General features: G+C 44.7%; 1 protein-coding gene across 7 annotated transcripts in view; it reads right to left on the bottom strand.

Annotated features, from left to right (window-relative positions):
• Positions 1–899: 899 nt before the first annotated feature.
• LOC139391116 (protein diaphanous homolog 2-like) overlaps positions 900–24,626 on the bottom strand; it is a 637,381-nt gene continuing 613,654 nt past the window's right edge. For 6 of the 7 annotated variants that reach the window (XM_071138656.1, XM_071138651.1, XM_071138657.1 and 3 more), the window contains one exon: positions 4,785–5,033. In XM_071138656.1, the coding sequence (XP_070994757.1) occupies positions 4,969–5,033 (65 nt within the window). In that variant the 3' untranslated portion in view covers positions 4,785–4,968. Of the gene's footprint in view, positions 5,034–24,626 lie in introns of all 7 variants that reach the window. The other variant, XM_071138654.1, reaches the window with a different exon arrangement.

Consider the following 24,626-nt stretch of genomic DNA (forward strand, 5'->3'; position numbering starts at 1 on the left):
GTGTTAAGAAAACAGCATGTACTGTGTGATGGTAAAATAGAACAAAAGGGTGATTTTTAATGAGAAAAAGCCAATCAATGCCTTTGGCAGTGCTGGATCTTCCACAACGGGTCTCTCTAGTGTATATGACACATTGTGTGAAGCCAAAGCTATGGCAAATACACTCCTTCACTTCTTTCTCTGGCTGCATCCCAAATAGAACCAGATTCCCTATGTAGTGCAATCATTTTGACCAGGGCCCATAGGGCTCCAGTTAAAAACACTATGTGGGGAATGGTGTGCCATTTGGGATGAAGCTTCTCTGTAACTGTACACCCCCATCTCAACAGAACATGACTCATCGCCTTCCTGGACTACGCCACACTTCTCTCAGGTAACTCTCATGCACCTTGAACCTGAAGGAATTTAATATTATGGAGATCGAATTGATGAAACTTGGCCAGTGAGGCTTCTAAGACAAGGAGTGCAACAAACCGTCTCATCACACACCTCGCTGGCAGACTGTTTAAACAGCAACATTGCTTTTCTCCCAAGCTTCTGTTCCGATCACGGGGAAGGCTTGATTTTCTGCCAGCAGCTTTTCCAGCAGTGTTATGGTAATTACCTCACATTATGGCAAGCGGTTACTCACGTCGTAAGCAGTAGGGCAAGGGAGGGTGTGTGGAGGCTTCCCTTACTGAGATAGCCACCATGTTGTCTGCATCAACCCTCAATGTATTCCTCTGGCTACGGTTGCCTTTTGGGGGAAAGCGACCGTTTCTCTAGCATCTGCTTACTGCTCAGACATGGAAGGGACAAGCGTGCTCGAGGCCCTCTTTGTGAATATGGGAATAAATATGTGTGAAAAAAAGGGGTAAAAATCTCAAATGGCTCCTTACTGTTAGCACAATAATTCAAGATTTATTTTCTAACTGAATTTTTTTTATTTGGCAATTTTGTTACGTATGACATCTTGTCAAATGAATGTGAAGTCTGGGCAGGTTATGCTACGGTTAGAAGGAAACTGATAGTAACGGGAAAGCTCTTAGCACTGACATTAAGAAATGGGGAAATCCCTTTCTGACAAGCTAATGGCTTAGCATGCTAATGCTAGTAAGCCATTTAGAAGCTCGACTGGCTTGTGTGGTCGAGCGCTCAGTAAAAGCAGCCTTTCGCTGAGGCTTGTATGTTCATTTATATTTCAGATTTCTGCATGAACAGCTAGCGTGCAAAACCTCTCAAGGCCTAAGGCATTTGACATTTAAGGGAGAAAAAAACACAAAACAATAAATACAATCCACAATATATGGAGAATTCAGTCAAGGATCAGTGATGCACATTTACAGGGTGCAGTTCTGTATCGTTGTTGTGAGATACGTTATTCATAATATGATCTGGTTTCATGCCAGAGAAAATAATATTTGACAGAAAAAGGGTTTCACCCCTGTGGCCACAGTCAATTGCTGGATGTGTTGAATACAAGCAGAAAAGAAAAGGAAAGCTTTGTTGGATGTGGTTAGTAAAATCTTCTTGCTGAAAAGCATACAATATAGTGCAGTCCTCACTGACTATTCTCTAGCTACATCACTACTCACATTTCTCAAGCAATACTGCACCCAATCGGAATAATATGACCAGAGATGAGAGGACAAGTTCTGTGGACCTATATGACAATATGAGAGATCATGTATGATGTGTCCAGTCAAAAAAGCAAAAACAACAAAGAAAAAAAAAGCTTTTTCAAAACATCCAACGCTTTAAACAGTCATGTACAGGCAGAGCCATGAGAAAGTAGTGAATAAATATGTAAGGCGGTCAGACCAACAGTATGACTATTGAATGTTCTGTGAGTGAAAATGTACTGTTCTTGGTTTGTCAGTTCCTCAGTTCAGCATAGCCTCTCTATGGGTCTTTTTTTTCTTCAGGACCTGGCAGTATGTGTTTGTGTGTGTGTGTGTGTGTGTGTGTGTGTGTGTGTGTGTGTGTGTGTGTGTGTGTGTGTGTGTGTGTGTGTGTGTGTGTGTGGGGGTGTGTGGGTGTGTGGGTGTGTGGGTGTGTGTGTGTGTAATATATACAGTTGAAGTCGGAGGTTTACATACACCTTAGCCAAATACATTTAAACTCAGTATTTCACAATTCCTGACATTTAATCCTAGTAAAAAGTCCCTGTCTAAGGTCAGTTAGGATCACCACTTTATTTTAAGAATGTGAAATGTCAGAATAATAGTAGAGAGAATGATTTATTTCAGCTTTTATTTCTTTCATCACATTCCCAGTGGGTCAGAAGTTTACGTACACTCAATCAGTATTTGGTAGCATTGCCTTTACATTATTTAACTTGGGTCAAACATTTCAGGTAGTCTTCCACAAGCTTTCCAAAATAAGTTGGGTGAATTTTGGCTCATTCCTCCTGACAGAGCTGGTGTAACTGAGTCAGGTTTGTAGGCCTACATGCTCGCACAAGCTTTTTCTGCCCACACATTTTCTATGGGATTGAGGTCAGGGCTTTGTGATGGCCACTCTCTAATACTTTGACTTTGTTGTCCTTAAGCCATTTTGCCACAACTTTGGAAGTATGGTCATTGTCCATTTGGAACCAAGCTTTATCTTCCTGACTGATGTCTTGAGATGTTGCTTCAATATATCCACATAATTTTCCCACCTCATGATGCCATCTATTTTGTGAAGTGCACCAGTCCCTCCTGCAGCAAAGCACCCCCACAACATGATGTTGCCATCCCTGTGCTTCACAGTTGGGATGGTGTTCTTTGGCTTGCAAGCACCCCCATTTCCCTCCAAACATAACAATGGGCATTATAGCCAAACAATTATATTTTTGTTTCATCAGACCAGAGGACATTTCTCCAAAAAGTATGATCTTTGTCCCCATGTGCAGTTGCAAACCAGTCTGGCATTTTTATGATGGTTTTGGAGCAGTGGCTTCTTCCTTGCTGAGCGGCCTTTCAAGTTATGTCGACATAGGACTCGTTTTACTGCGGATATAGATACTTTTGTACCTGTTTCCTCCAGCATCTTCACAAGGTCCTTTGCTGTTGTTCTCGGATTGATTGGCACTTTTCGCACCAAAGTACGTTCATTGCTAGGAGACAGAATGCGTCTCCTTCCTGAGTGGTATGATGCCTGCGTGGTCCCATGGTGTTTATACTTGCGTACTATTGTTTGTACAGATGAACGTGGTATCTTCAGGAGTTTGGAAATTGTTCCCAAAGATGAACCAGACTTGTGGAGGTCCATGATTTATTTTGATTTTCCCATGATATCAAGCAAAGAAGTACTGAGTTTGAAGGTAGGCCTTGAAATACAACCACAGGTACACCTCCAATTGACTCAAATTATGTCAATTAGCCTATCAGAAGCTTCTAAAGCCATGACATACTTTTCTGGAATTTTCCATGCTGTTTAATGGCACGGTCAACTTCGTGTACGTAAACTTCTGACCCACTGGAATTGTGGTACAGTGAATTCTAAGTAAAATAATATGTCTGTAAACAATTGTTGGAAAAATTACTTGCGTCATGCACACAGTAGATGTCCTAACCGACTTGCCAAAACTATAGTTTGTAAACAAGACATTTGTGGAGTGGTTGAAAAACGAGTTTTAATGACTCCAACCTAAGTGGATGTATGCTTCCGACTTCAACTGTGTGTGTGTGTGTGTGTGTGTATGTATATATATATATATATATATATATATATATATATATATATATATATATATATATATATATATATGAGCAAAAGTATGTGGACACTTGCTCGTCGAACATCTCATTCCAAAATCATGGGCATTAGTATGGAGTTTGGTCCCCCATTTGCTCCTATAACAGCCTCCACTCTTCTGGGAAGGCGTTCCACTAGAATTTGGAACATTGCTGTGGGGACTTACTTCCATTCAGCCACAAGAGCATTAGTGAGGTCGGGCGATTAGGCCTGGCTCACAGTCGGCGTTCCAATTCATTCATCCCAAAGGTGGTAGATGAGATTGAGGTCAGGGCTCTGTGCCGGCCAGTCAAGTTCTTCCACATCGATCTCTACAAACTATTTCTGTATGGACCGTGATTTGTGCACTGTATTGCTGAAACAGGAAAGGGCCTTCCCCAAACTGCCACAAAATTGGAAGCACATAATAGTATAGAATTTCATTGTCACTGTAGCTTTAAGATTCCCTTCACTGGAACTAAGGGGCCTAGCCCGAACTATGAAAAACCGTCCCAGACCATTATTCCTCCTCCACCAAACTTTATAGCTGGCACTATGCATTAGGGCAGGGAGCAATCTCCTGGCATCTACCAAACCCAGAGTCGTCCTTTGGACTGCCAGATGATGAAGCGTGATTCCACTGCCCCAGAGTCCAATGGTGGCTAGCTTTACACCACTCCAGCCGAAGCTTGGCATTGCGCATGGTGATATTAGGCTTGTGTGCGGCTGCTCGGTGTTGCGACATCAGCACTCAGCGGTCCTGTTCTGTGAGCTTGTTCGGCCTACCAGTTCACGGCTGAGCCATCGTTGCTCCTAGACATTTCCATGTCACAATAACAGCACTTACAGTTGACCAGGGCAGCTCTAGCAGGGCAGAAGTTTGACTAACTGACTTGTTGGAAAGGTGGCATCCTATGACGGTGCCACGTTGAAAGTCACTAAGCTCTTTAGAATGGGCCATTCTACTGCCAATGTTTGTCTATGGAGACTGCATGACTGTATGCTCGATTATATACACCTGTCAGCAACTGGTGTGGCTGAAATGGCCTAATGCACAAATTTTAAGGGGTGTCCACATACTTTTGTATATATAGTGTATGTGTGTGTTCATGTGTTGGTGTGTTTTCTTTATGTGTCTGTGAGTGTTTAAGTGCGTGTGTGTGTGTGTGTGCCACACGGCTTGGGTCCATCTCTCCTACTATACGTCCTCAGATTCTCCTCGCAGGCCTCTTTGGCACTTGTCTAACGTCTTCTGGTAGGCGCGGGCCATCATCGAGCCTGGGGGTTTGCGTTGTGGCGTGATCGAGACCTTTCCAGGACCGCACGACGGTTGTCTGAAGAGAGAGAGAGAGAGAGAGAAAAAAAATAGAAAGAGAACAGGAAAGTGTTGTTAGAGTCATAGTAACACACAGACGGTACCTCAAATAAAAAAATGGTTGTGATGGGAAGGAGAGAAGGAGGGAGGGAAAACATCAACAACATAACCCAAGCTGATTAATAAGAGAGCATCAGGGTTGAGAGGAAGAGACAAGAGGGGCTGGAGTGGTGGTGCTTGCGTCTGGTGTCATAGTAACTCCATTGAGCTCGGGATCTGGCCTCCCACTCAAGAGCCCTTCCACCTATTCTCACATCACAGGGAGCATGTCAACTTTATATTTCCTTATCAACTTTATATTCATCATATCCAACAACACCCCAACGTCAACATAATTGCGTGTTTCTGCGTTTTGTGGAGAAAAATATATAGAGGGAGATATGACATCGGCGTGCCTCGTGTGATTTGAACCAATTATGAGTAGGCATTGTCTACTTCAGGCACAGCGCTACACCGGGGCAATGGGGGGCTATAGACACGTCGCAAATCGGCATAGCCCCAGTTAAGCCCCCTCAAGCATTTTAGTATTTTTAAATTGAAAAAAATATTTTTAAAGTTAATAACCAGCCATTCTGTTCTCAATCCGATCCCTGGCTGCGTGCTCGTGCCGCGCGCCAGACCCACGTATTACGTGTGTGTGTGTCTGGTGTGTGTGCTCGTGCACATTAGGCTACGTTATGTGAGCTAACTTCTAGCTAGCTAGTCGCCCATCTCACCATGTTGCGATGGACCGTTTTCTTATCAAGAGAAGAGTACGGGTAGAAAATAAAAATCCAGACCCAGACCCTGTCTCTGAGGGGGCCAAGGAAGAAAAAGGAGATAAGAAAGATGAGTCGGAGAGAGAAACTCGTAAGCCAAGACGTGAGGGAGCACCAGAGCAGTTTGTCGCTGCTAGCTGCTCCACAGCCACCGTTAGCTGCACTGTTAGCACAGCCACCGCTCCCTCTGATTTAAGCCTGTCACCTATTGAAGAACCAAGGCGCCCTCTTCTTCGGCGTTATCCAGCCACAAAAGTTGGACAGCAGGATCACTACTTCAATTGTAGATGGTATGAGGATTGCAAATGGCTGGAATAATCTATGTCAAAGACATAGAGATAAAGACATGCTTTGCATGCCTCCACTTTCAACGTCCAGGAAACCATGGTGGAGAGAAGGGGGCATTTACCCACCATGGCTACCAGAACTGGAAGAACAAGTTCGTTCAAGACACACAATGCGGAGCATAAATATGCAATGACAGCGTGGAATGAGTGGACTATTAAGAAAGAGTCTGGCTCAACAATATGCAATGCTCTAAGTGATGAACATTCAAAAATAGTCAGAGAGAACAGAGAGTATATGAGATCCGTCGTGGAGTCATTGCGTTACACTGCATACCAGGGACTTTCACAGAGAGGAGACATAGAAAACGACATGGCTGTCAACCAGGGAAACTTCCTTGAACTTTTACAGGTCATAGGCAAATTCGGCAAAACAGTTGCACGGGAAAATCTCGAAGTACACGCATCATGATATACAGAATGAAATACTGGGCAAACCCTCGACTCGGCAACCTTGCCTGCCTGTCCATGCACACAGAAAGAACCAGGGCCCTGGATGTCCAGAAGATTATAGACGTATTTGCACTGAACCACAACGGATGTATCGTCCTTCCATAAAACAACACTTGGTGAGTATCTGAAAGGCCTTTTATTCATTGACAGAGCGCGCCTTTCCGGTGGTGGGAACATGATTCAATCGCGCTGATCTCGAACTGGACGGAACAAGAAGACGCCAGTCGGCCTACAAGTATTTTTGCAATAGAAATATAATCCCTAAGAAAAATGATAGCCAGCTCGTTTTTTCCGCACGTGTACACAGTTGACAGGCATAGGGTAAATTCACTTCTCGTTGTGGCTGCACTGTGGATATAATCATTTCTGATGTTGTGATGGACATTTAATCCGTAACATTATAATCAATGCAGAGCAGGATACATGTATATCGTCAGCCTACAAGTTATTTTGGTTTGCAATATAAATATAATCACTAAGATTGTGATGATAGCCAGTTCGTTTTACAAGTGTGTGCACAGTTAACAGGCATAGGCTAAATGCATTGCACTTGTCATTGTTGTTGTACTTTGGATATTATTAATGTCATTTCTGATGTTGTGATAGCCATTTCATTTCAAACATTATCACCAATGCACAGTTTTCTGATTATACATATGGAATAAATGCACTTAAATGTCATGAAAATCAACTATTTTCTTAGCACCCCCACAAAAATCCTGGCGCCGTGCCTGGTCTACTAATCAGTTGATGATGTCATTGGAAACGCTTATGTTCCTCTATCTTTTTTGTTACAAAACATTGAAATGCACCGTTTTCACATATGTTGATGTTGGGGCGGTGCTGGAGATGAGCAATATGAAGGTGCACAATTTAGAAATGTCCCTTTAATGCAGGCCAAACTTAATGCAGAGACACACACCGCACAACCCTAAAGATCAAGGGTGCCAGGCAAGTACACAAACACAGCACACTACAAACACAGCACTCTCTCTCTCTCACAGAGAGAGAGAGATAGAGAGAGAGAGTCTTGTCTTTGGTTAGTTTCAAATGGGATTTGTTGTAAGGCAAGGTGTTCCGAATTTCTATTAGGACTTCCAATATTTATGCAACAGGTTTCACTCTGGCTGCTCCTGCGAGCTCACTTAGAAACCTTTGGGTTGGCTGCGTCGGCCCACGCCTCCCAAGTCCATAAGAGAATTACAAGCAATCCGTCCCTCCCTCTCCAACAGGCCAACCATGGCTGCCCATGGCTACCCATGGCACGGCCCCGCCATGCCAGGTGGCAGGAGGGTTGGGCGGCACTGGGCGGCCAGGAAGCAAGATATCAACGGAAACAAGGTAGCTAGCTAAGCCCATGCAGGCCTCCCCTGGCACTGCCATGGTGGAGCCCATTACTCAGTGCCAGCTGTGGGGTGCCAGGTGTCCCGGGCTGGGCGTTGTTTAATGCGACAGAGTGACTGTGACGGCAGTGGGGTGCACACATCTCCACTACCAAGACTTCCAACACAGACGCCTCAGATTGAGAGAGAGCATGCAGATGGCGCACAGAAGGAGAGGGGGGAGTAGGATGGAGGAGAGAATACCGGGGGGGGGGGGGGGGGGGTAACAGATAGGGAGGGAGATTGAAAAGAAGAGGAGGAGAAGGACAGACAGAAATAAGAAATCAGGGCAGATATAAAAAAGGGAGGAACCTAGAGAGAAAGAGAGAGAGCCTGAGTGAGAAAAAGAAAGAGGCAGAGAGAGCCGGAGAGATATATATGCATAGAGAGAGACAGATGTGCTATATGCTTCCCGCTGACTTGAGTTGCTGAGAGTTACAGCCTGCGACCTTCTGAACTTCACATGCCCCATATTGCAGAGCACATCTGAGAGATTTTCCACGTTCACCCTCCCTTTCATCTTCAAAAACGCTTCCAAGGGTTTCCCGTGCCTACGGGGCAAGCTCGAACAATTTTGTGGGCGCCAAATGTTCCATGCAAACCACCACCAATGGTAAACAATAAACTTTAAAACAAAAGACCAAGGAAACAACTTTAAAACAAATCCAGTGCCAGAAAAAGTCCATGTCCGATTCCTCGCCTTTTGCAATTCCAATCAAGGTGACCTCATTTCGGGATGAGCACTCGCCTCTGACATTGAGCCCATTAGAACAGCATATAATGGAGGCACTTGGATAATACAGTTCTCCTCCCTTTAATACCGGGTTTAGAACTGGCTGTATCTATTACCAGACGTGGGAGGGAGAAAATAAGGAGGTGAGAGGACAGATGAAAGAGAGAAAGGAGAGGGACTGGGTATGGCCAAGAAATGAAGAGTAGGTATGGAGCGAGAAAACACAAACACTTCAACACTTCCAGGAAATAATTATCGGCGTCTGTTTGGAATCACTTTGAAGATTTGAAGTTGCACACATTATGCGCTAAGGTCGGCATGAAGACACTCGATCAACTTCTTGAACTTGTTCGGCGCAGTGAAGAACCAGCCATTGTGTGCAGAAGGTTGAAATTGGAAATGGTTCACACAGTTCCCATCTCTACAAGTTCCCCAGCGAAGATTGCCTTTCCATTCAGGTGACCAGACAACAGTTTTAAAATGACATGGGTAATTGCATCAAGCCTACTGTTGAAGGTATGGGTAAGCTTTTACATAGACTTGGTGAGAGGAGGGAAGAGGGAAGGTGGCCGGTAAAATCAAATGCATCTCCCATTGGAGGATACTTCAGAGTGGAAACATTTGCTTCTAATAGCCCTTCCAGTTCGCATCGTCAGGTATAAAAGCCCATCTTTCCTCCCCACATCAATCTAGCGCCAACAACTGCACAAACAGCGGCCCATTTCTATTGGTAGACTAAACGTTACATCCTCTACAGGGATGAAAACACTTAAACACCCATAGAAACACACACACATACTATACAAGGAAAACCACACACCAAACAACTTCAAGGGTATTTCTAGCACTGATCACAAATCTGTCTGCTGCCATCGGTTTTTGATGGCTCCCTTTACCTGCTTCTCCCCGAGGCGACATCTTTTAGTGTTAGCGAAGTCACAGAAGCACAAGAGAGGGAGAAAGGGGGAATTGACAAAATAATAAGAGCATTCCTGGTTACAGAGCTTCCTCTCACAGAGCTTAATTAAATGCAAACGACCAGCATTCTTTCTTGTTCCTCGAGTGGTAAAGCAGCACACCAAGCAAGGGGGGGGGGGGGGGGGGGATCACCACACAACACACTCTAAAGGGGTGTATAACAATGCATCCCAGTGATCCATGCCACAGGGAGACGCAGTCTGTATAGGCCAAAGGTAATATGAAGGGAGGACACCAAAATGCCAAAATGATAACCAACCATATGAAGGGAGGACGCCAAAATGATAACCAACCAGGAGGCCTCCTTCGCACTTGCGCGAACACACACACACACACACACACACAGAGCTCTTGTCTGATTTACTGGAAAGCGTCCAGTAAAATGCCATTTCATGTTGTGATGGAGCGATGGGGAGCTCCAGCGTCTCTGGTCCCTCCAAAAGAGATGAAAACCCATAATGGGTTTTGTGTTACTTTCATCCTTTACTAATTACACAGTATTACATCATCAGCGGGGCCTGTGATCCGAACGCAAAGAGAAAGCCTGCTAGTAATCTATCAAAGCATTCCCAGTCAGATCTTCCAGGGGTTCCTGGAAAACCGGTAAACTGAGCAGGGATTAAATACAGTATGTTAAAGTTCATTAACATCAGGTTTAGCAACTGCATAAACACACTGTATGTATCCATTAGGGTTAAGGTAACAGTGGTAAAGGTAAGCATAATCACCATCATCATCCTTCTCCTTTTAGGATAATTACACACACGGCCAAACACACTCACACAACACTTTATAATTCAATGAGACAAAATGCAATATGGGGTGATTCAATATTTTTCTGCGTCACACGACACACCGCCTTTACTCCCAGTTCTCTGAGAGCTGTGCTATCCTCTGCAACTTCTATCTTTCCCTCACATCTTCTCCCTGTCCTCAGCCAGGGCTAGTGGCTGCAGAGTAATGGAGCTCCAGGAAACACCAGAAGCAAGATATATAAATGGGATGCAGGGGGCAGAGCAGACATTTTTCCGGCTTTAATTTATAGGGTTGCAGAAGCAAAACTACAGTTTGCGCCATAACAGAGGCTTGTTCAAAGATGAGAGTAATTGCTTTGAATGGGGAAAACTGGAGTCCAACTGAAGGGTTCTGGAGGAGGGTAGGGGGGTGAGATGGAGAGAGAGAGTGTGGAGAGAAAGATAAATAGCAGAGAGAGAGAGAGAGGGAGAGGAGAGGGGGAGAGCAAGACAAGTGAAGAGGGATTAGGGTCGAAGAACATGATAACCAACCATATGAAGGGAGGACGCCAAAATGAAGGTAGGAAGGACGCCAAAATGATAACCAACCAGGAGGCCTCCTTCACACTTTTACCCATAGACTGATCTCAGATCAGGGGTAATTTATCAGTTGGGGTTGAAATCTATAGTCAACAACACAGAATTAATTTAGGGGATTACTAGGAGCAACTGCCTGCTTTTCTTCACATTTGTCTGATCAGCTTCTGTGATAGGGATCTGTTATATGTGTTATACGTCCACTGCACTGGCTGTGTAACAGTGTCGGAGAAAAGACAAAAGATTGATTGACGTGAAGGGATAATCAATAACACAATAACACAATTTTGACAGTGTAAAGAATATCATAACACTGTCAGATTGTGGCAGAGTTGCATTGACTTAAGTAGACACCCTCTAAACATTGCTATATACTGTATTTCCTAACAGAATTTAACAAAAAAGACTGCAAGAGCTCACAGAAAGCTTGGTTTATTTACTCAAACTTTTATAGCTATACAACTGCAAAGCATGTCAATGGCTCGGCAATGTCTCGTGTCTGGTATCTTGTGAAGGTCTTTGGTCTTCAGTAATGTCAGCTAAATGAGTGTACGGGGTGTCAGGAAATTGTATGGGGTGTGTTCTTCACGGGGCCTGTATCAGATAGAAAAAGGGATCAGAGTGGTGTGACAGAGGAAACACAGAAGGCGGGCCTGGATATGCTGAGGCAAGATGCTGAAATTCTCCTCCCTCTTTCTCTCGCCCGTTCTCTCTCTCTCTCTTGCCCGTTCTCTCTATCTTTCTCACTCACTTTCTCCCCCCTTCACTCCTCTCCCACTCTTTCCTGTCCACCTCTTTCACTCTCCCTCCATCTCAGGATCCCATGCAAGCATGGCCGGATTTACAGATGTTTACATGAAATCAAGGGTTAGTTGTCAAATGCCCAAATCCCCAGGAACTACCAAAAAGCAACCCCAAACAACAAAACCTGCTTGAAATTCAAGGAGAAAGCAGATAAGCTTAAGGCATGGTGTGCCTGGCGTGTATGTATACCCAGCTAAAATCCTTTGGAGGGAAAAGTGAATCTAAAGTGAGCCTAGTTTGACAGTTTGTTGAGACAAAGGATAACGAAATGTTAATGGGATATAAAAGCGGCGTCAGTCCAAACACAACTGATGTGTATCTCTCTCATGTCCATATCGTGGATCTCAATCATGCATGGGGTCGCCTGTGATGTAGCACGCTGCTCACCAGTTACACACACACACTGGTGAATGACCCAGATACTCAATACAACCTATTCTCTCGACCAATAAAAATGCCTCTTTCTCACAAATCTACCTTAAGGACTGCATTAAAGTACTGACCAACCGGGCACTTTAGCCCCCTATTTGAAAGGAGGCAGCATCTTAACTGATTTTGCTACAGGCCTTGCGTCTTCCTTTGCCCACTGCTGTGCCCCTCCACACCAGTCCCTCCTCCCCCCACACTTCTCCATTGTCCGCTGCCCCCTCTCTTTCTTTCTCTCTCTCCCCTGCTCGCTGTCGCTGAAAGGGGAGTAGGGGCTGAGAGTAATGTCTCTTGACAGCTCGGAACACAATACGGCGCAGGAGACCTGGAAATCACTACACATGTCCATAAACAAATATTTTTTGTTTAGAGGGGAGATAGAGTACTAGGTTACCTCCTCGGCGGGACGGCTTTGACAGGCTTGTACCAGTGACAAACAGTGTGACGGGAAGAGAGAGAAAAACTGTGTGTGTGTATGTGTCAATCTCACGATCAAAAATAAAAAAAGTTGAAACTTCTTCCTCTGCAGCCTAGCGTGTGCTCAGTCTTTTAGGCCTCTATCTTTGATTGAAAACAACAAGCTTGACAGGCCGCTAGTACTTGTGATTTCTCATTGGGCCCTCTTCCCTTCTGATATCTGGACTGGAGGTTTCTTTTGCTACGGAACAATACTTCCTAGCATTCTCCTGGCAGTCGAGGCAATGCACAAACGCACCTAACAGGCAAAAGATGAAAACCTTCTTGCAATCGATCAAGCGCCAGAGGCAAAACTCCCATTCATGATCATCAGCTCAGCAGTAGATTTCAGGAAGCAGGCTTCAGAAGAAAAAAAAATCAATTTCAACTGTGCATTCACTCCTCAAATCGTTAGGGTGCCTGCTCAATGCCTGTTTGAGATTCATTGCTAGGCTAGCTGTCCATATTGGCAAAAGGCTAGCATTGGGGTATATAAGGCTGTGGGGAAAATAGCATTGACAGTAAGCCTCTGAGTGGGGGGTTCATTACTGGCCTAATCCTGTAGCCCGGGGGGCAGGCTGGAGCTGGAGTCAGCAATGAACACAGATGGGGTCTGTGGCATCTAGTGCAGCTAGGGCCCGGGCTTTTCCTAGTCCTGAGCCAGGATAGCGGGTAATCCATCAGGTCCAGGCACAGGGCCGCCCGAGGGGGGGGCAATCGCTGATCCTCCAAAACTGATAGGGGGCTCGGCGGGAGGCCAGGGTGGGCCTTGGGGCACTAGCAGCTCCAGAGGCCAGAGCTGGGGTGAGCTGGACCAAATGGAGTCAGTGCACTGGCCTGGTTCAGCACAGCTTGACTTGTCTCCGCAACCGCCAACCGCTTGTCCTCCGTACCAGTGTAGTAAAGTGGCTGCGGCCAAAAACACACACCGTGAACCATACCATATCATTCAATGATACCATAGGCCAACATCAATCAAAGCACATACAAAACTGTCAGCATCGTTCACCTTTGCAAAAACACATCACTGTCTCTGTGTCACGTAGCACTTATGACGCCTAAAACAACCTAGAATCACTCACCATCCAATTCAACTAAATGTCAACACAGAAAGAGCTGTGAATTGCCTGTAATTATATGTGGGACCCGTATGCATGTACTGTATAAGCCGGCAGAGAGGACAAGGAGTCCGGAGGAGCCTAATTGTGCTGCAGCCAGAACCACTTAAACAAGGGTCTAATGGTGTGGCCTGCAGGAGAAGAAACACAGGAGGAAAGAGAGCAACTCCGCCCTGACACAGCACTGCTTTGATTGAGAGAGTTAGACAAATGGATGCTAAGATATAGTTTGACAGACAGATGGGAGCGTAAATGGATGATTTGGCAGCGTGATAAAGTAAATAGACTGACGGACCAGCAAACAAATACAGGAAGAAAATGTGCCAGGTTGTGGACACAAAAGCCTCTGTGATGATGGGAACGCTAGATAGCCTGGTAAACACAGATGGACCATGCTGATACGAGGCAGGATAGACGGTTTCATTCTATTTGTTTGCCCAAACCGATATTTGATATTGGATGTAGTTCGCATCGAGAATCATTTCAAGGGAGAATGTCTTGATGTGAATGTTATGGAGGAGGCGTCAAGAGGAAGTGACGGACACATCTCTACATTATCTACAAAATTTTGGCATTAGCGTTCACATTACTGCATGTCAAGTCATTGCCATCACATTCATACATCTTTTTCTTTTCCAAACATCCCTGAATAAAACCACACAACCTCATACAGTACTGAGCTAAGCTGATGGCCGCTCTGACAACTCAGTGCCTCATTACTGTCAGATGCTGTTGATGATGTCACAATTAGAGTTTGGAGGGTTTGAAAGGGGCCGTCTCCTACTCAGAGAAGCAGCCTCTCTCTGCTGTTCCTTCAGGGACCTGAGGGGGCCCGAGGGGGCAACGCGAGACAGCCCTGAGAAGTTTTGCAGGGTTGTTAATAGACAGCGGGGCCCCAAAATCATGGCCTTTAGAGGTGCTGCATCTCTCACTGTCTGACAGCCTACAGTGGCTTTGGCTCCCGCAATGACCCTTTCAGAGTGCACTCCCAATGACGCGCACACACCAACACACTCACAGGTGCATATGCTCAAATACACAGAGGAGGCAGGCATGAAAACACACACAGGCAGGGACACAGGGCACACACACACACACACAAGTGATGAGACAAAGACACACACACACTAACCTATTCACAAACCAGAAATAACACAATAGGCTGCTGGAATTCCACTTGAGACTGCATTCACCTCAGGAGGGATGAAATGAAAAGTAAGATGTGCTGTTGCCATAGTGAAATACAACAATTTACTCCTATAAAAGAACAACATGCTAAAATATCCACGGTGGAAAACGGGTGAAGAAGGGCTATAGTGGACCATTGTCCACTAATATAGGTCTAGATACAGTGGGGAGAATGAGTATTTGATACACTGAGGATTTTGCAGGTTTTCCTACTTACAAAGCATGTAGGTCTGTAAATGTAGGTCATGGAGGTCTGTAAATCCAGAAAATCACATTGTATGATTTTTAAGTAATTCATTTGCATTTTATTGCATGACATAAGTATTTGATACATCAGAAAGGCAGAACTTAATATTTGGTACAGAAACCTTTGTTTGCAATTACAGAGATCATACGTTTCCTGTAGTTCTTGACCAGGTTTGAACACACTGCAGCAGGGATTTTGGCCCACTCCTCCATACAGACCTTCTCCAGATCCTTCGGGTTTTGGGGCTGTCGCTGGGCAATACGGACTTTCAGCTCCCTCCAAAGATTTTCTATTGGGTTCAGGTCTGGAGACTGGCTAGGCCACTCCAGGACCTTGAGATTCTTCTTACAGAGCCACTCCTTAGTTGCCCTGGCTGTGTGTTTCGGGTCGTTGTCATGCTGGAAGACCCATCTTCAATGCTCTTACTGAGGGAAGGTTGTTGTTGGCCAAGATCTAGCGATACATGGCCCCATTCATCCTCCCCTCAATACGGTGCAGTCGTCCTGTCCCCTTTGCAGAAAAGCATCCCCAAAGAATGATGTTTCCACCTCCATGCTTCAAGGTTGGGATGGTGTTCTTGGGGTTGTACTTCTTCTTCCTCCAAACACGGCGAGTGGAGTTTAGACCAAAAAGCTATATTTTTTGTCTCATCAGACAACATGACCTTCTCCCATTCCTCCTCTGGATCATCCAGATGGTCATTGGCAAATGTCAGGACATGTGCTGGCTTGAGCAGGGGGACCTTGCGCGCTTCAGGATTTTAATCCATGACGGCGTAGTGTGTTACAAATGGTTTTCTTTGAGACTGTGGTCCCAGCTCTCTTCAGGTCATTGACCAGGTCCTGCCATGTAGTTCTGGGCTGATCCCTCACCTTCCTCATGATCATTGATGCCCCACGAGGTGAGATCTTGCATGGAGCCCCAGACCGAGGGTGATTGACCATCATCTTGAACTTCTTCCATTTTCTAATAATTGTACCAACTGTTGTTGCCTTCTCACCAAGCTGCTTGCCTATTGTCCTGTAGCCCATCCCAGCCTTGTGTAGGCCTACAATTTTATCCCTTATGTCCTTACACAGCTCTCTGGTCTTGGCCATTGTGGAGAGGTTGGAGTCTGTTTGATTGAGTGTGTGGACATGTGTCTTTTATACAGGTAACGAGTTCAAACAGGTGCAGTTAATACAGGTAATGAGTGGAGAACAGGAGGGCTTCTTAAAGAAAAACGAACAGGTTTGTGAGAGCCGGAATTCTTACTGGTTGGTAGGTGATCAAATACTTATGTCATGCAATAAAAGGCAAATTAATTATTTAAAAATCATTCAATGTGATTTTCTGGATTTTTGTTTTAGATTCCATCTCTCACATTTGAAGTCTACCTATGATAAAAATTACAGAGACCTGCTTTGTAAGTGGGGAAAACCTGCAAAATCGGCAGTGTATCAAATACTTGTTCTCCCCACTGTATAAGGAAACAAATGTGTGTACCCTAGATACTCCGCAGGTACTCTGCACACCGAAACAGGTCGTAGCTAACACTCAGAGGTCCCTTGTTTCTCCTCACAAACCCTCAAACTATTAGTTTGCAATGGGTCTACCCCTAGAAAGTTCTCCTCCACACCAAATATGCCCTGTGGCCTTTTCAAACCCGGCTGCTTTCAGAACTCACCAGGACTCCTCTCCAATCCTCTCCTCGCCCTATGGAGATAAATAAAACATGCTGTTGTTGATTATTTATTTACCAATTGGTCTTTTGATGTGTTCCAGTGCACAAAAAGAGCGGAGAGAGATCATGGGAGTGCAGTGAGAGTTTAAAAGGGTCTCTTTCCTCAACAACATCAGGCCCATTTGGTGAAGATGATGCAGAAGATGCCGTGTTTCCTGTGGCTTGGCATTAAAGACAGAGTGAGTTCTAGTCTCCTCTCTCCACTCTGAATCATTCATCAGTCGGCTCTCCCGGATGTACAAAAATCACCCGCGATGGGCCGCACCTCGCTGCACTTCACATTCCCTGCATGTTTTGCACCGAGAAGTCTACACTTCGACATATCTGATGCCATCTCAGCTAAGGGAAGGGAGGTGCCACGTTATTGCATCATAGTCATTCTAAAAGGACAAGGTGGGATGTGCAGTTCCCTCCTAAATACCATGCAGGAAATGGTTCTAGAACAGTTCATGCTCAAACATTAATTTGACTCCCTGACTGAATGGACAGAGAAGGAGATACAAGAGCATATAACTAAATCACTGCAATCAACTGACAGTCAAACTCATTCAGTACGACTGGATGTCTAAGTAAAGGCCGTAGATGTCCCAGTGCAAACAGCTTGTTCTGTTGCCTTTCACTGTGGGAGGTAAAAGGTGTAGGGCTATGCATGCATCTTCCTTAACCACGGCTGCCACTCACTCTGTGCAGCACAGCGAGGGGTCCACCACAGACCTGGGACGTGTTTGTGTGTTAGGTTGTTTTCCACCACCCACACGCATCTTACCAACACGTCCCGGGCAACAATGGATCTTCGCAGGGATAAAAAATGTATCCGCACTCCCTTCACTTATTTATCGAAAAAAGGATGTAGATGTTCTGCAGCGAAGCCCCCCGAGAGATGTTCACATGCCAGCTCCGGTGCCACTTTACCCGCAAGGTTTTCAATAAAACAAGCAAACAACAAGATTCCGACACCTTTAAATAAGTGATCGTTCCTGAATAAAGTGGTGTACACAGGTCCTCTCAACAAGGCTCCTCATCACTCTTTTATTGCTCGGGACAAAGCCTCTTCGGAGGAGCGGGGGGAGCAAAGGAGAGAGGCGACTGGTAAACAAGGGAAACAGGGACGTGGTTTGAGGAGATGGCTCCTGTTCAAGACGCCAATCTGGTGGCACAACATTGGTTAGGATCCCACAATGTTGTTTGAAGAATTTACGAGTGCAAACCGCAACACAGGAGGAGGCTGTCACCTGCCTCTCTAGCTTTTCTCTCTTCTCTCTGCTTTTCTCGCTGTACCTTTCTCCCTCTCTCCGTGACTCTTTCTCTCTGTACATCTGCATCGCGATAAAATGCTGTAAAAGCTCCACCCTCCAAGTTGTGTTTGTTTACTCTTTTACTTCCCTGTTTTTCTTTATCTCTCGTCCAATCGCAGTGACAGGGTGTGCAATAAGCGGTTTGAAAGTTCTGAGTGGCTGGCTTGCCAGATGCTCGGGCGTCTGTCATGGCGAGCTATTGTTAGCTCGTTTTTGATGAGGTTTACATGCGGAAAAGCCATCAACTATGAGATAAATGAAAATAGGAGACAGGATCAGTTGTAATCCCTACACCTGGCTGTTATAAGTGGTGAGAACCTCCAGGTAAAAACACAAATGTACAACCAGCTGTGAAAACTGATTTTGGTCAGTGAATTAGCGAATCTACAGTACAATTTTGGCACCGTTTTCCAGCAGATCTAAGTCAGCATACAAAATAGACACACATGTGCACCCCCCCCCCCCCCCTCCCCCCCTCCACACACACACACACACCATTACCACCCACATACACACACCACTACCAACCCCCACCCCCTGTGCTAGCTTAAAAAAGTAAAATAGGTCATTCTCCATCCCTCCCTCTCCCTCCCAGCGGGCACTCTGTGCCATGCCACAGTCCTGTACCCCAACGGTCCATGCTGTTACCCAGCCCTCCCCGCCTTTCCGTGGCAGGCCCTATGGCAACACACCTGTGTCAACATTCCTTCCCCGGCCTTCCTTGGGATCAATTAGCATTAAAGTTTCAGGTCCCTGTCTGGTCTACCACTGTCTAGTCCTGATGGTACTATAGCAGTGTCCCAAATGGAACCCTGTTCACAACATAGTGCACTTCTTTTGAACAGGGCCCCGGTCAAAAGTACTGCACTATATAAAGAATATGGTGCAATTTGGGCATGGTGGCATAGGACTGTACATTGGAGGGGCCAGGGAGGGAAACCCGTCAAGGAACCACAGACAGCTACACGCACCAGCCTTGTCAACATATCCATCAAAGCAGGTGCATACAGGAGGATGCAAAGAGGCACAGGCCTCAATGCTGTCCTGATTTTAACTGTTCAACCTTCTCCTCCTCAGTTCAACCAAATTAGTCCGAACACGACTTTGCTAATGCCTTTTTCTCTCCGGTGGTTAAAAGGCTGTATCACAACCGGCCGTGATTGGGAGTCCCATATGGCGGCGAACAATTGGCCCAGCGTCGTCCGGGTTTGGCCGGGGTAGGCCGTCATTGTAAATAAGAATTTGTTCTTAAATGACTTGCCTAGTTAAATAAAGGTTACATAAAATTCAAATAAAAAAAGAGCTGATTGAACTTCAGATTGTATCATTCACTCCTAGAAAGAGTTTCAGGAGATGGATGCAGAAACATGAGAGGGGAATAGTAAATAGGCAAATCAGTTGGAGTGAATGACAGTGGGGAGACAAAATTAAGTCTCCAAGTAGTTCAATCAATTTCCATGTATTCCTATGATGCATTCTTTGCATCCTGACCTAACATAAAAATTACGTCCTCTTCTGAAGGATAACTAAATAAAGAAATATAAGTCTTGAAAAACAAGCCTCACATACTGATGACATGGTAAGGACAAGAAGATCAACAAGACATGAATGCCCCTTGTGGGATAAATCAAGTATTTTTATTTGAATTGAAGAAGAGATCAACAGGTTTTGGGCAAGGCTGAGAAGGTATATTTTGAGGCCTACTCACCAGCAAATATGCCCACAGTCGGGACACAGGAAGTGGGTGTGCTGGGTCACAGAAAGTGTGTATGTGATTGGTCACAGGAAGTGTGTGTCTCATGCAGCCACTCTTTGGCGAAGAGAAAAGAGGGAGAACACAGAGGGCAGCTGTACCTGCGGCCATCTCTTCTGACAGCGCCCTTCATGTCATAGCACGGGACCCGACATCAGATCTGACAGAAGTGCCCTCTACGCCACATCACCCCACACACACATCGGCTCAAACCCGCGCACACACACATTCAAGAACACACACACACACACACTGGCTCAAATGCATGCGCGCGCAGACTTGTTTAAACATGCACAGTCACACTCATGCACATACACGCTTGCAAACACAAACACACAGGCACACACACACAGACACAACACCACACACACATAGAACACACCCACTCGCTGCTGCCCAGCAACCCAGTGTGACAACTATCAATAGGGAGTCTCTGCCAGACAGCAAAGTAAACAAAGAGGGGACACAAAAAGAGCTGGAATCAAAGGCTGCGCAGGGACCCTATTATTCCCAAGAGCAGGAAATAATTTGTTAGCAATTTGTGACTCATTTTAGGACCTTTTTATGCAGGGCGGTAGTTGTGCGTATGTAGGCTGGGGGCTTGGAGGGGAGTGTGGGAGGAGTGGGTGCTTAACTTGGCCTCGTATATTTATACTGTCAAATAGTTTGTTCTTTAAAATGTTGCAATCCCAAGAACTTGTTGGCTAATCAGCACATTTGTTTTTTTCTTTTATTTCTGGCTGTGCAGAATGAAAAGTCCTGCGCCAAGACGTGAATTGATGGATTTCAACCGTGGGCACAATTCAATTTGATTGATCGTGTGTGGAAGGAAGAAGTGGAGGCCTAGTTTCTATTCAACCCCTTTCAGAAAGTATTACACAATGTATTTCTGCAATCACACAGTAGTGTGTGTTCCACATGAATTGAAACCTAAGTTTCTGATAGGGATTTTATATGGCCTCTTCGACTGTCTTAATCGTTGTCAATCAATAGCCAATTGCAAATCGCATGAACCATTAGACTCTGCTAATTAGCCATACGTTAACACAAGTTATTGCCTTCTACAGCTAGCTACCTTTCCTATACTCGCTAGGGGCCTATCGGGTTGCTTTAATACTGTCACGAGAAACACTGTACTGCAAAGCAAGTTACCAGGCTGTTAGGCTGGACTTCTATGAAGAGGATAGAGTGTTGGAATAGGAGGATATTTCAAAACATTGTACTTCATACAGTTATTAATCATGGTTCTCGATCGTATTTATTAGTCAATATTCATTAGGCATGGCTTGCGTGAGAGTGTGGTTGTCCTATGGTAATTTTGCATACAACCTTCCCACAACGTTCTGGGAATGGTGCAGATTACCCAGCTAGCATATAATGTTCTGGAACCATATGTTTCTCAGGAAGGAATTTCAGTACTTCAGCATAACGTTTCCTACAGGTTTCGTCATGGTTCTAAAGTAATGTTCCCAAATTGTTCAATGGAAATTTCAGTATTTCATGATAATGTTTTCTACAGGTTTGAAATCAAAATGAAACCTGTGTATCATGTCGTCGTTTCTACTGTAGCGAGTCATTAAAACTCGTTTTTTAACCCCTCCACAAATTTCTTGTTAAGAAACTTTAGATTTGACAAGTCGGTTAGGACATCCATTTTGTGCATGACATGTCATTTTTGTTTACAATTGTTTACAGACAGATTATTTCACTTAGAATTCACTGTATCACAATTTCAGTGGGTCAGAAGTTTACATACACTGAGTTGACTGTGCCTTTAAAGAGGTTAGAAAATTCCAGAAAATTATGTCATGGCTTTAGAAGCTTCTGATAGGCTAACTGGCATTATTTGAGTCAATTGTAGGTGTACCTGTGGATGTACTTCAAGGCCTACCTTCAAACTCAGTGCCTCTATGCTTGACATCATGGAAAATCAAAAGAAATCAGGCAAGACCTTAGAAAAAAATTGTAGACCTCCACAAGTCGGGTTCATCCTTGGGAACAATTTCCAAACAGCTGAAGGTACCACATTCATCTGTATAAACACCATGGGGACTACGCAGCCCTCATACCACCCAGGATGGAGACATGTTCTTTGGTGCAAATCAATCCGAGAACAACAGTAAAGGACCTTGTGAAGATGCTGGAGGAAACACGTACAAAAGTATCTATATCCACAGTAAATCGAGTCCTATATCGACATAACCTGAAAGGCCGCTCAGCAAGGAAGAAGCCACTGCTCCAAAACTGCCAGACTACGGTTTGCAACTGCACATGGGGATAAAGATCGTATTTTTTGGAGAAATGTCTTCTGATCTGATGAAACAAAAATAGAACTGTTTGGCCATAATGACTATCGTTATGTTTGGAGGAAAAAGGATGACGCTTGCAAGCCGAAGAACACCATCCCATCCGTGAAGCACGGGGGTGGCAGCATCATGTTGTGGGGGCGCTTTGCTGCAGGAGGGACTGGTGCACAAAATAGATAGCTTCATGAGGATTGGAAAATTATGTGGATATATTGAAGCAACATCTCAAGACATCAGTCAGGAAGTTAAAGCTTGGTCGCAAATGGGTCTTACAAATGGATAATGACCCCAAGCATACTTCCAAAGTTGTGGCAAAATGGCTTAAGGACAACAAAGTCAAAGTATTGGAGTGGCCATCACAAAGCCCTGACCTCGATCCTATAGAAAGGTTGTGGGCAGAACTGAAAAAGCGTGTGCGAGCAAGGAGGCCTACAAACCTGACTCAGTTACACCAGCTCTGTCAGGAGGAATGGGCCAAAATTAACCCAACTTATTGTGGGAAGCTTGTGGAAGGCTACCCGAAACGTTTGACCCAAGTTAAACAAATTAAAGGCAATGCTACCAAATGCTAATTGAGTGTATGTACACTTCTAAACCACTGGGAATGTGATGAAAGAAATTAAAGCTGAAATAAATAATTATCTCTACTATTTGTTTGTACATGTGAAAAGGTTAAGAAATATCAGAAGGAGGAACATAAATCTGGAATTTAATTCTGGAACCCTCAAAAAGCAAGCAATGCAGGTTTAGGAAAAACTCCCTAGAAAGGCCGGAAACTAGGAAGAAACCTAGAGAGCTTGGCACACCTGTATTTGGTGGGTTTCTCCTATTCTTCTCTGCAGATCCTCTCATGCTGGATGGGAAAAGTCTCTGCACAGCTATTTTCAGGTTTTCACAGAGATGTTCAATTGGGTTCAAGTCCGGGCTTTGGCTGGGTAACTCAAGCGTTGTGTGCTTAGGGTTGTTGTCCTGTTGGAAGGTGAACCTTCGCCCCTCTCTGAGTTCCTGAGCGCTCTGGAGCAAGTTTTCATCAAGGATCTCTATGTACATTGCTCCGTTCATCTTTGCCTCAATCCTGACTAGTCTCCCAGTCCCTGCACCTGAAAAACATCCCCACAGCATGATGCTGCCACCACCATGCTTCACAGTAGGGATGGTGCCGGTTTTCCTCCAGATGTGACCATTGGCATCCAGGCCAAAGAGTTTAATCTCGATTTCATCATACCAGAGAATCTTGTTTCTCATGGTCTGAGAGTCCTAAACTCCAAACGGGCTGTCATATGCATTTTACAGAGGAGTGGCTTCCGTCTGGCAATTCTACCATAAAGGCCTGATTGGTAGAGTGCTGCAGAGATGGTTCTCCTTCTGGAAGGTTCTCCCATCTCCTCAGAGGAACTGGAGCTCTGTCAGAGTGAACATCGGGTTCTTGATCACCTCCCAGACGAAGGCCCTAATTGCTTAGCTCTAGGAATAGTTTTGGTGGTTCCAAACTTCTTCCATTTAAATATGATGTAGGCCACTGTGTTCTTGGGGACCTTCAATGCTGCATATTTGTTTTGGTACCCTTCCCCAGATCTGTGCCTGGGCACAATCCTTTGACCTCATGGCTTGGTTTTTGCTCTGACATGCACAGTCAACAGTGGGACCTTATATAGAGACGTGTGTGCCTTTCCAAATCATGTCCAATAAATGTAATTTACCACAGGTGGACTCCAATCAAGTCATAGAAACATCTCATGGATGATCAATAGAAAAAGAATGGACGTGAGCTAAATTTAGAGTCTCATAGCAAAGGGTCTGAATACTTATGTAAATAAGGTATTTCTGGATTTTATTTTTAATAAATGTATGAGAAAAAAATGAACAACCTATTTTTGCTTGATCATTTTGGGTATTTGGTGTACATTGATGAGGAAACTTTTTTATTTAATCATTTTTAGAACAAGGCTGTAATGTAACAAAATGTGGAAAATGTCAAGAGTTCTGAATAATTTACGAATGCATTGTATTGACAGTAGAGACAGTATATGAACAGAAAAGGTTTGTACAGCAGTAGATATATAGGATGAGCCATGACTAGAATACAGTACATATACATAAAGTTGGTGAAAAAGTATTTTAACATTATTAAAGTGACCAGTGTTCAATGACTATACTGTATGTACATAGGGAAGGGTAAAGGGTAGAGTATCGCAGGGTAGAGTACCAGGTGGTAGCCAGCTAGTAACAGTGACTAAGGTTCAGGGCAGGGTACTGG

The sequence above is a fragment of the Oncorhynchus clarkii genome, chromosome 31, assembly GCF_045791955.1.
Source record: "Oncorhynchus clarkii lewisi isolate Uvic-CL-2024 chromosome 31, UVic_Ocla_1.0, whole genome shotgun sequence".
In the NCBI taxonomy this organism is placed as follows: Eukaryota; Metazoa; Chordata; class Actinopteri; order Salmoniformes; family Salmonidae; genus Oncorhynchus; species Oncorhynchus clarkii.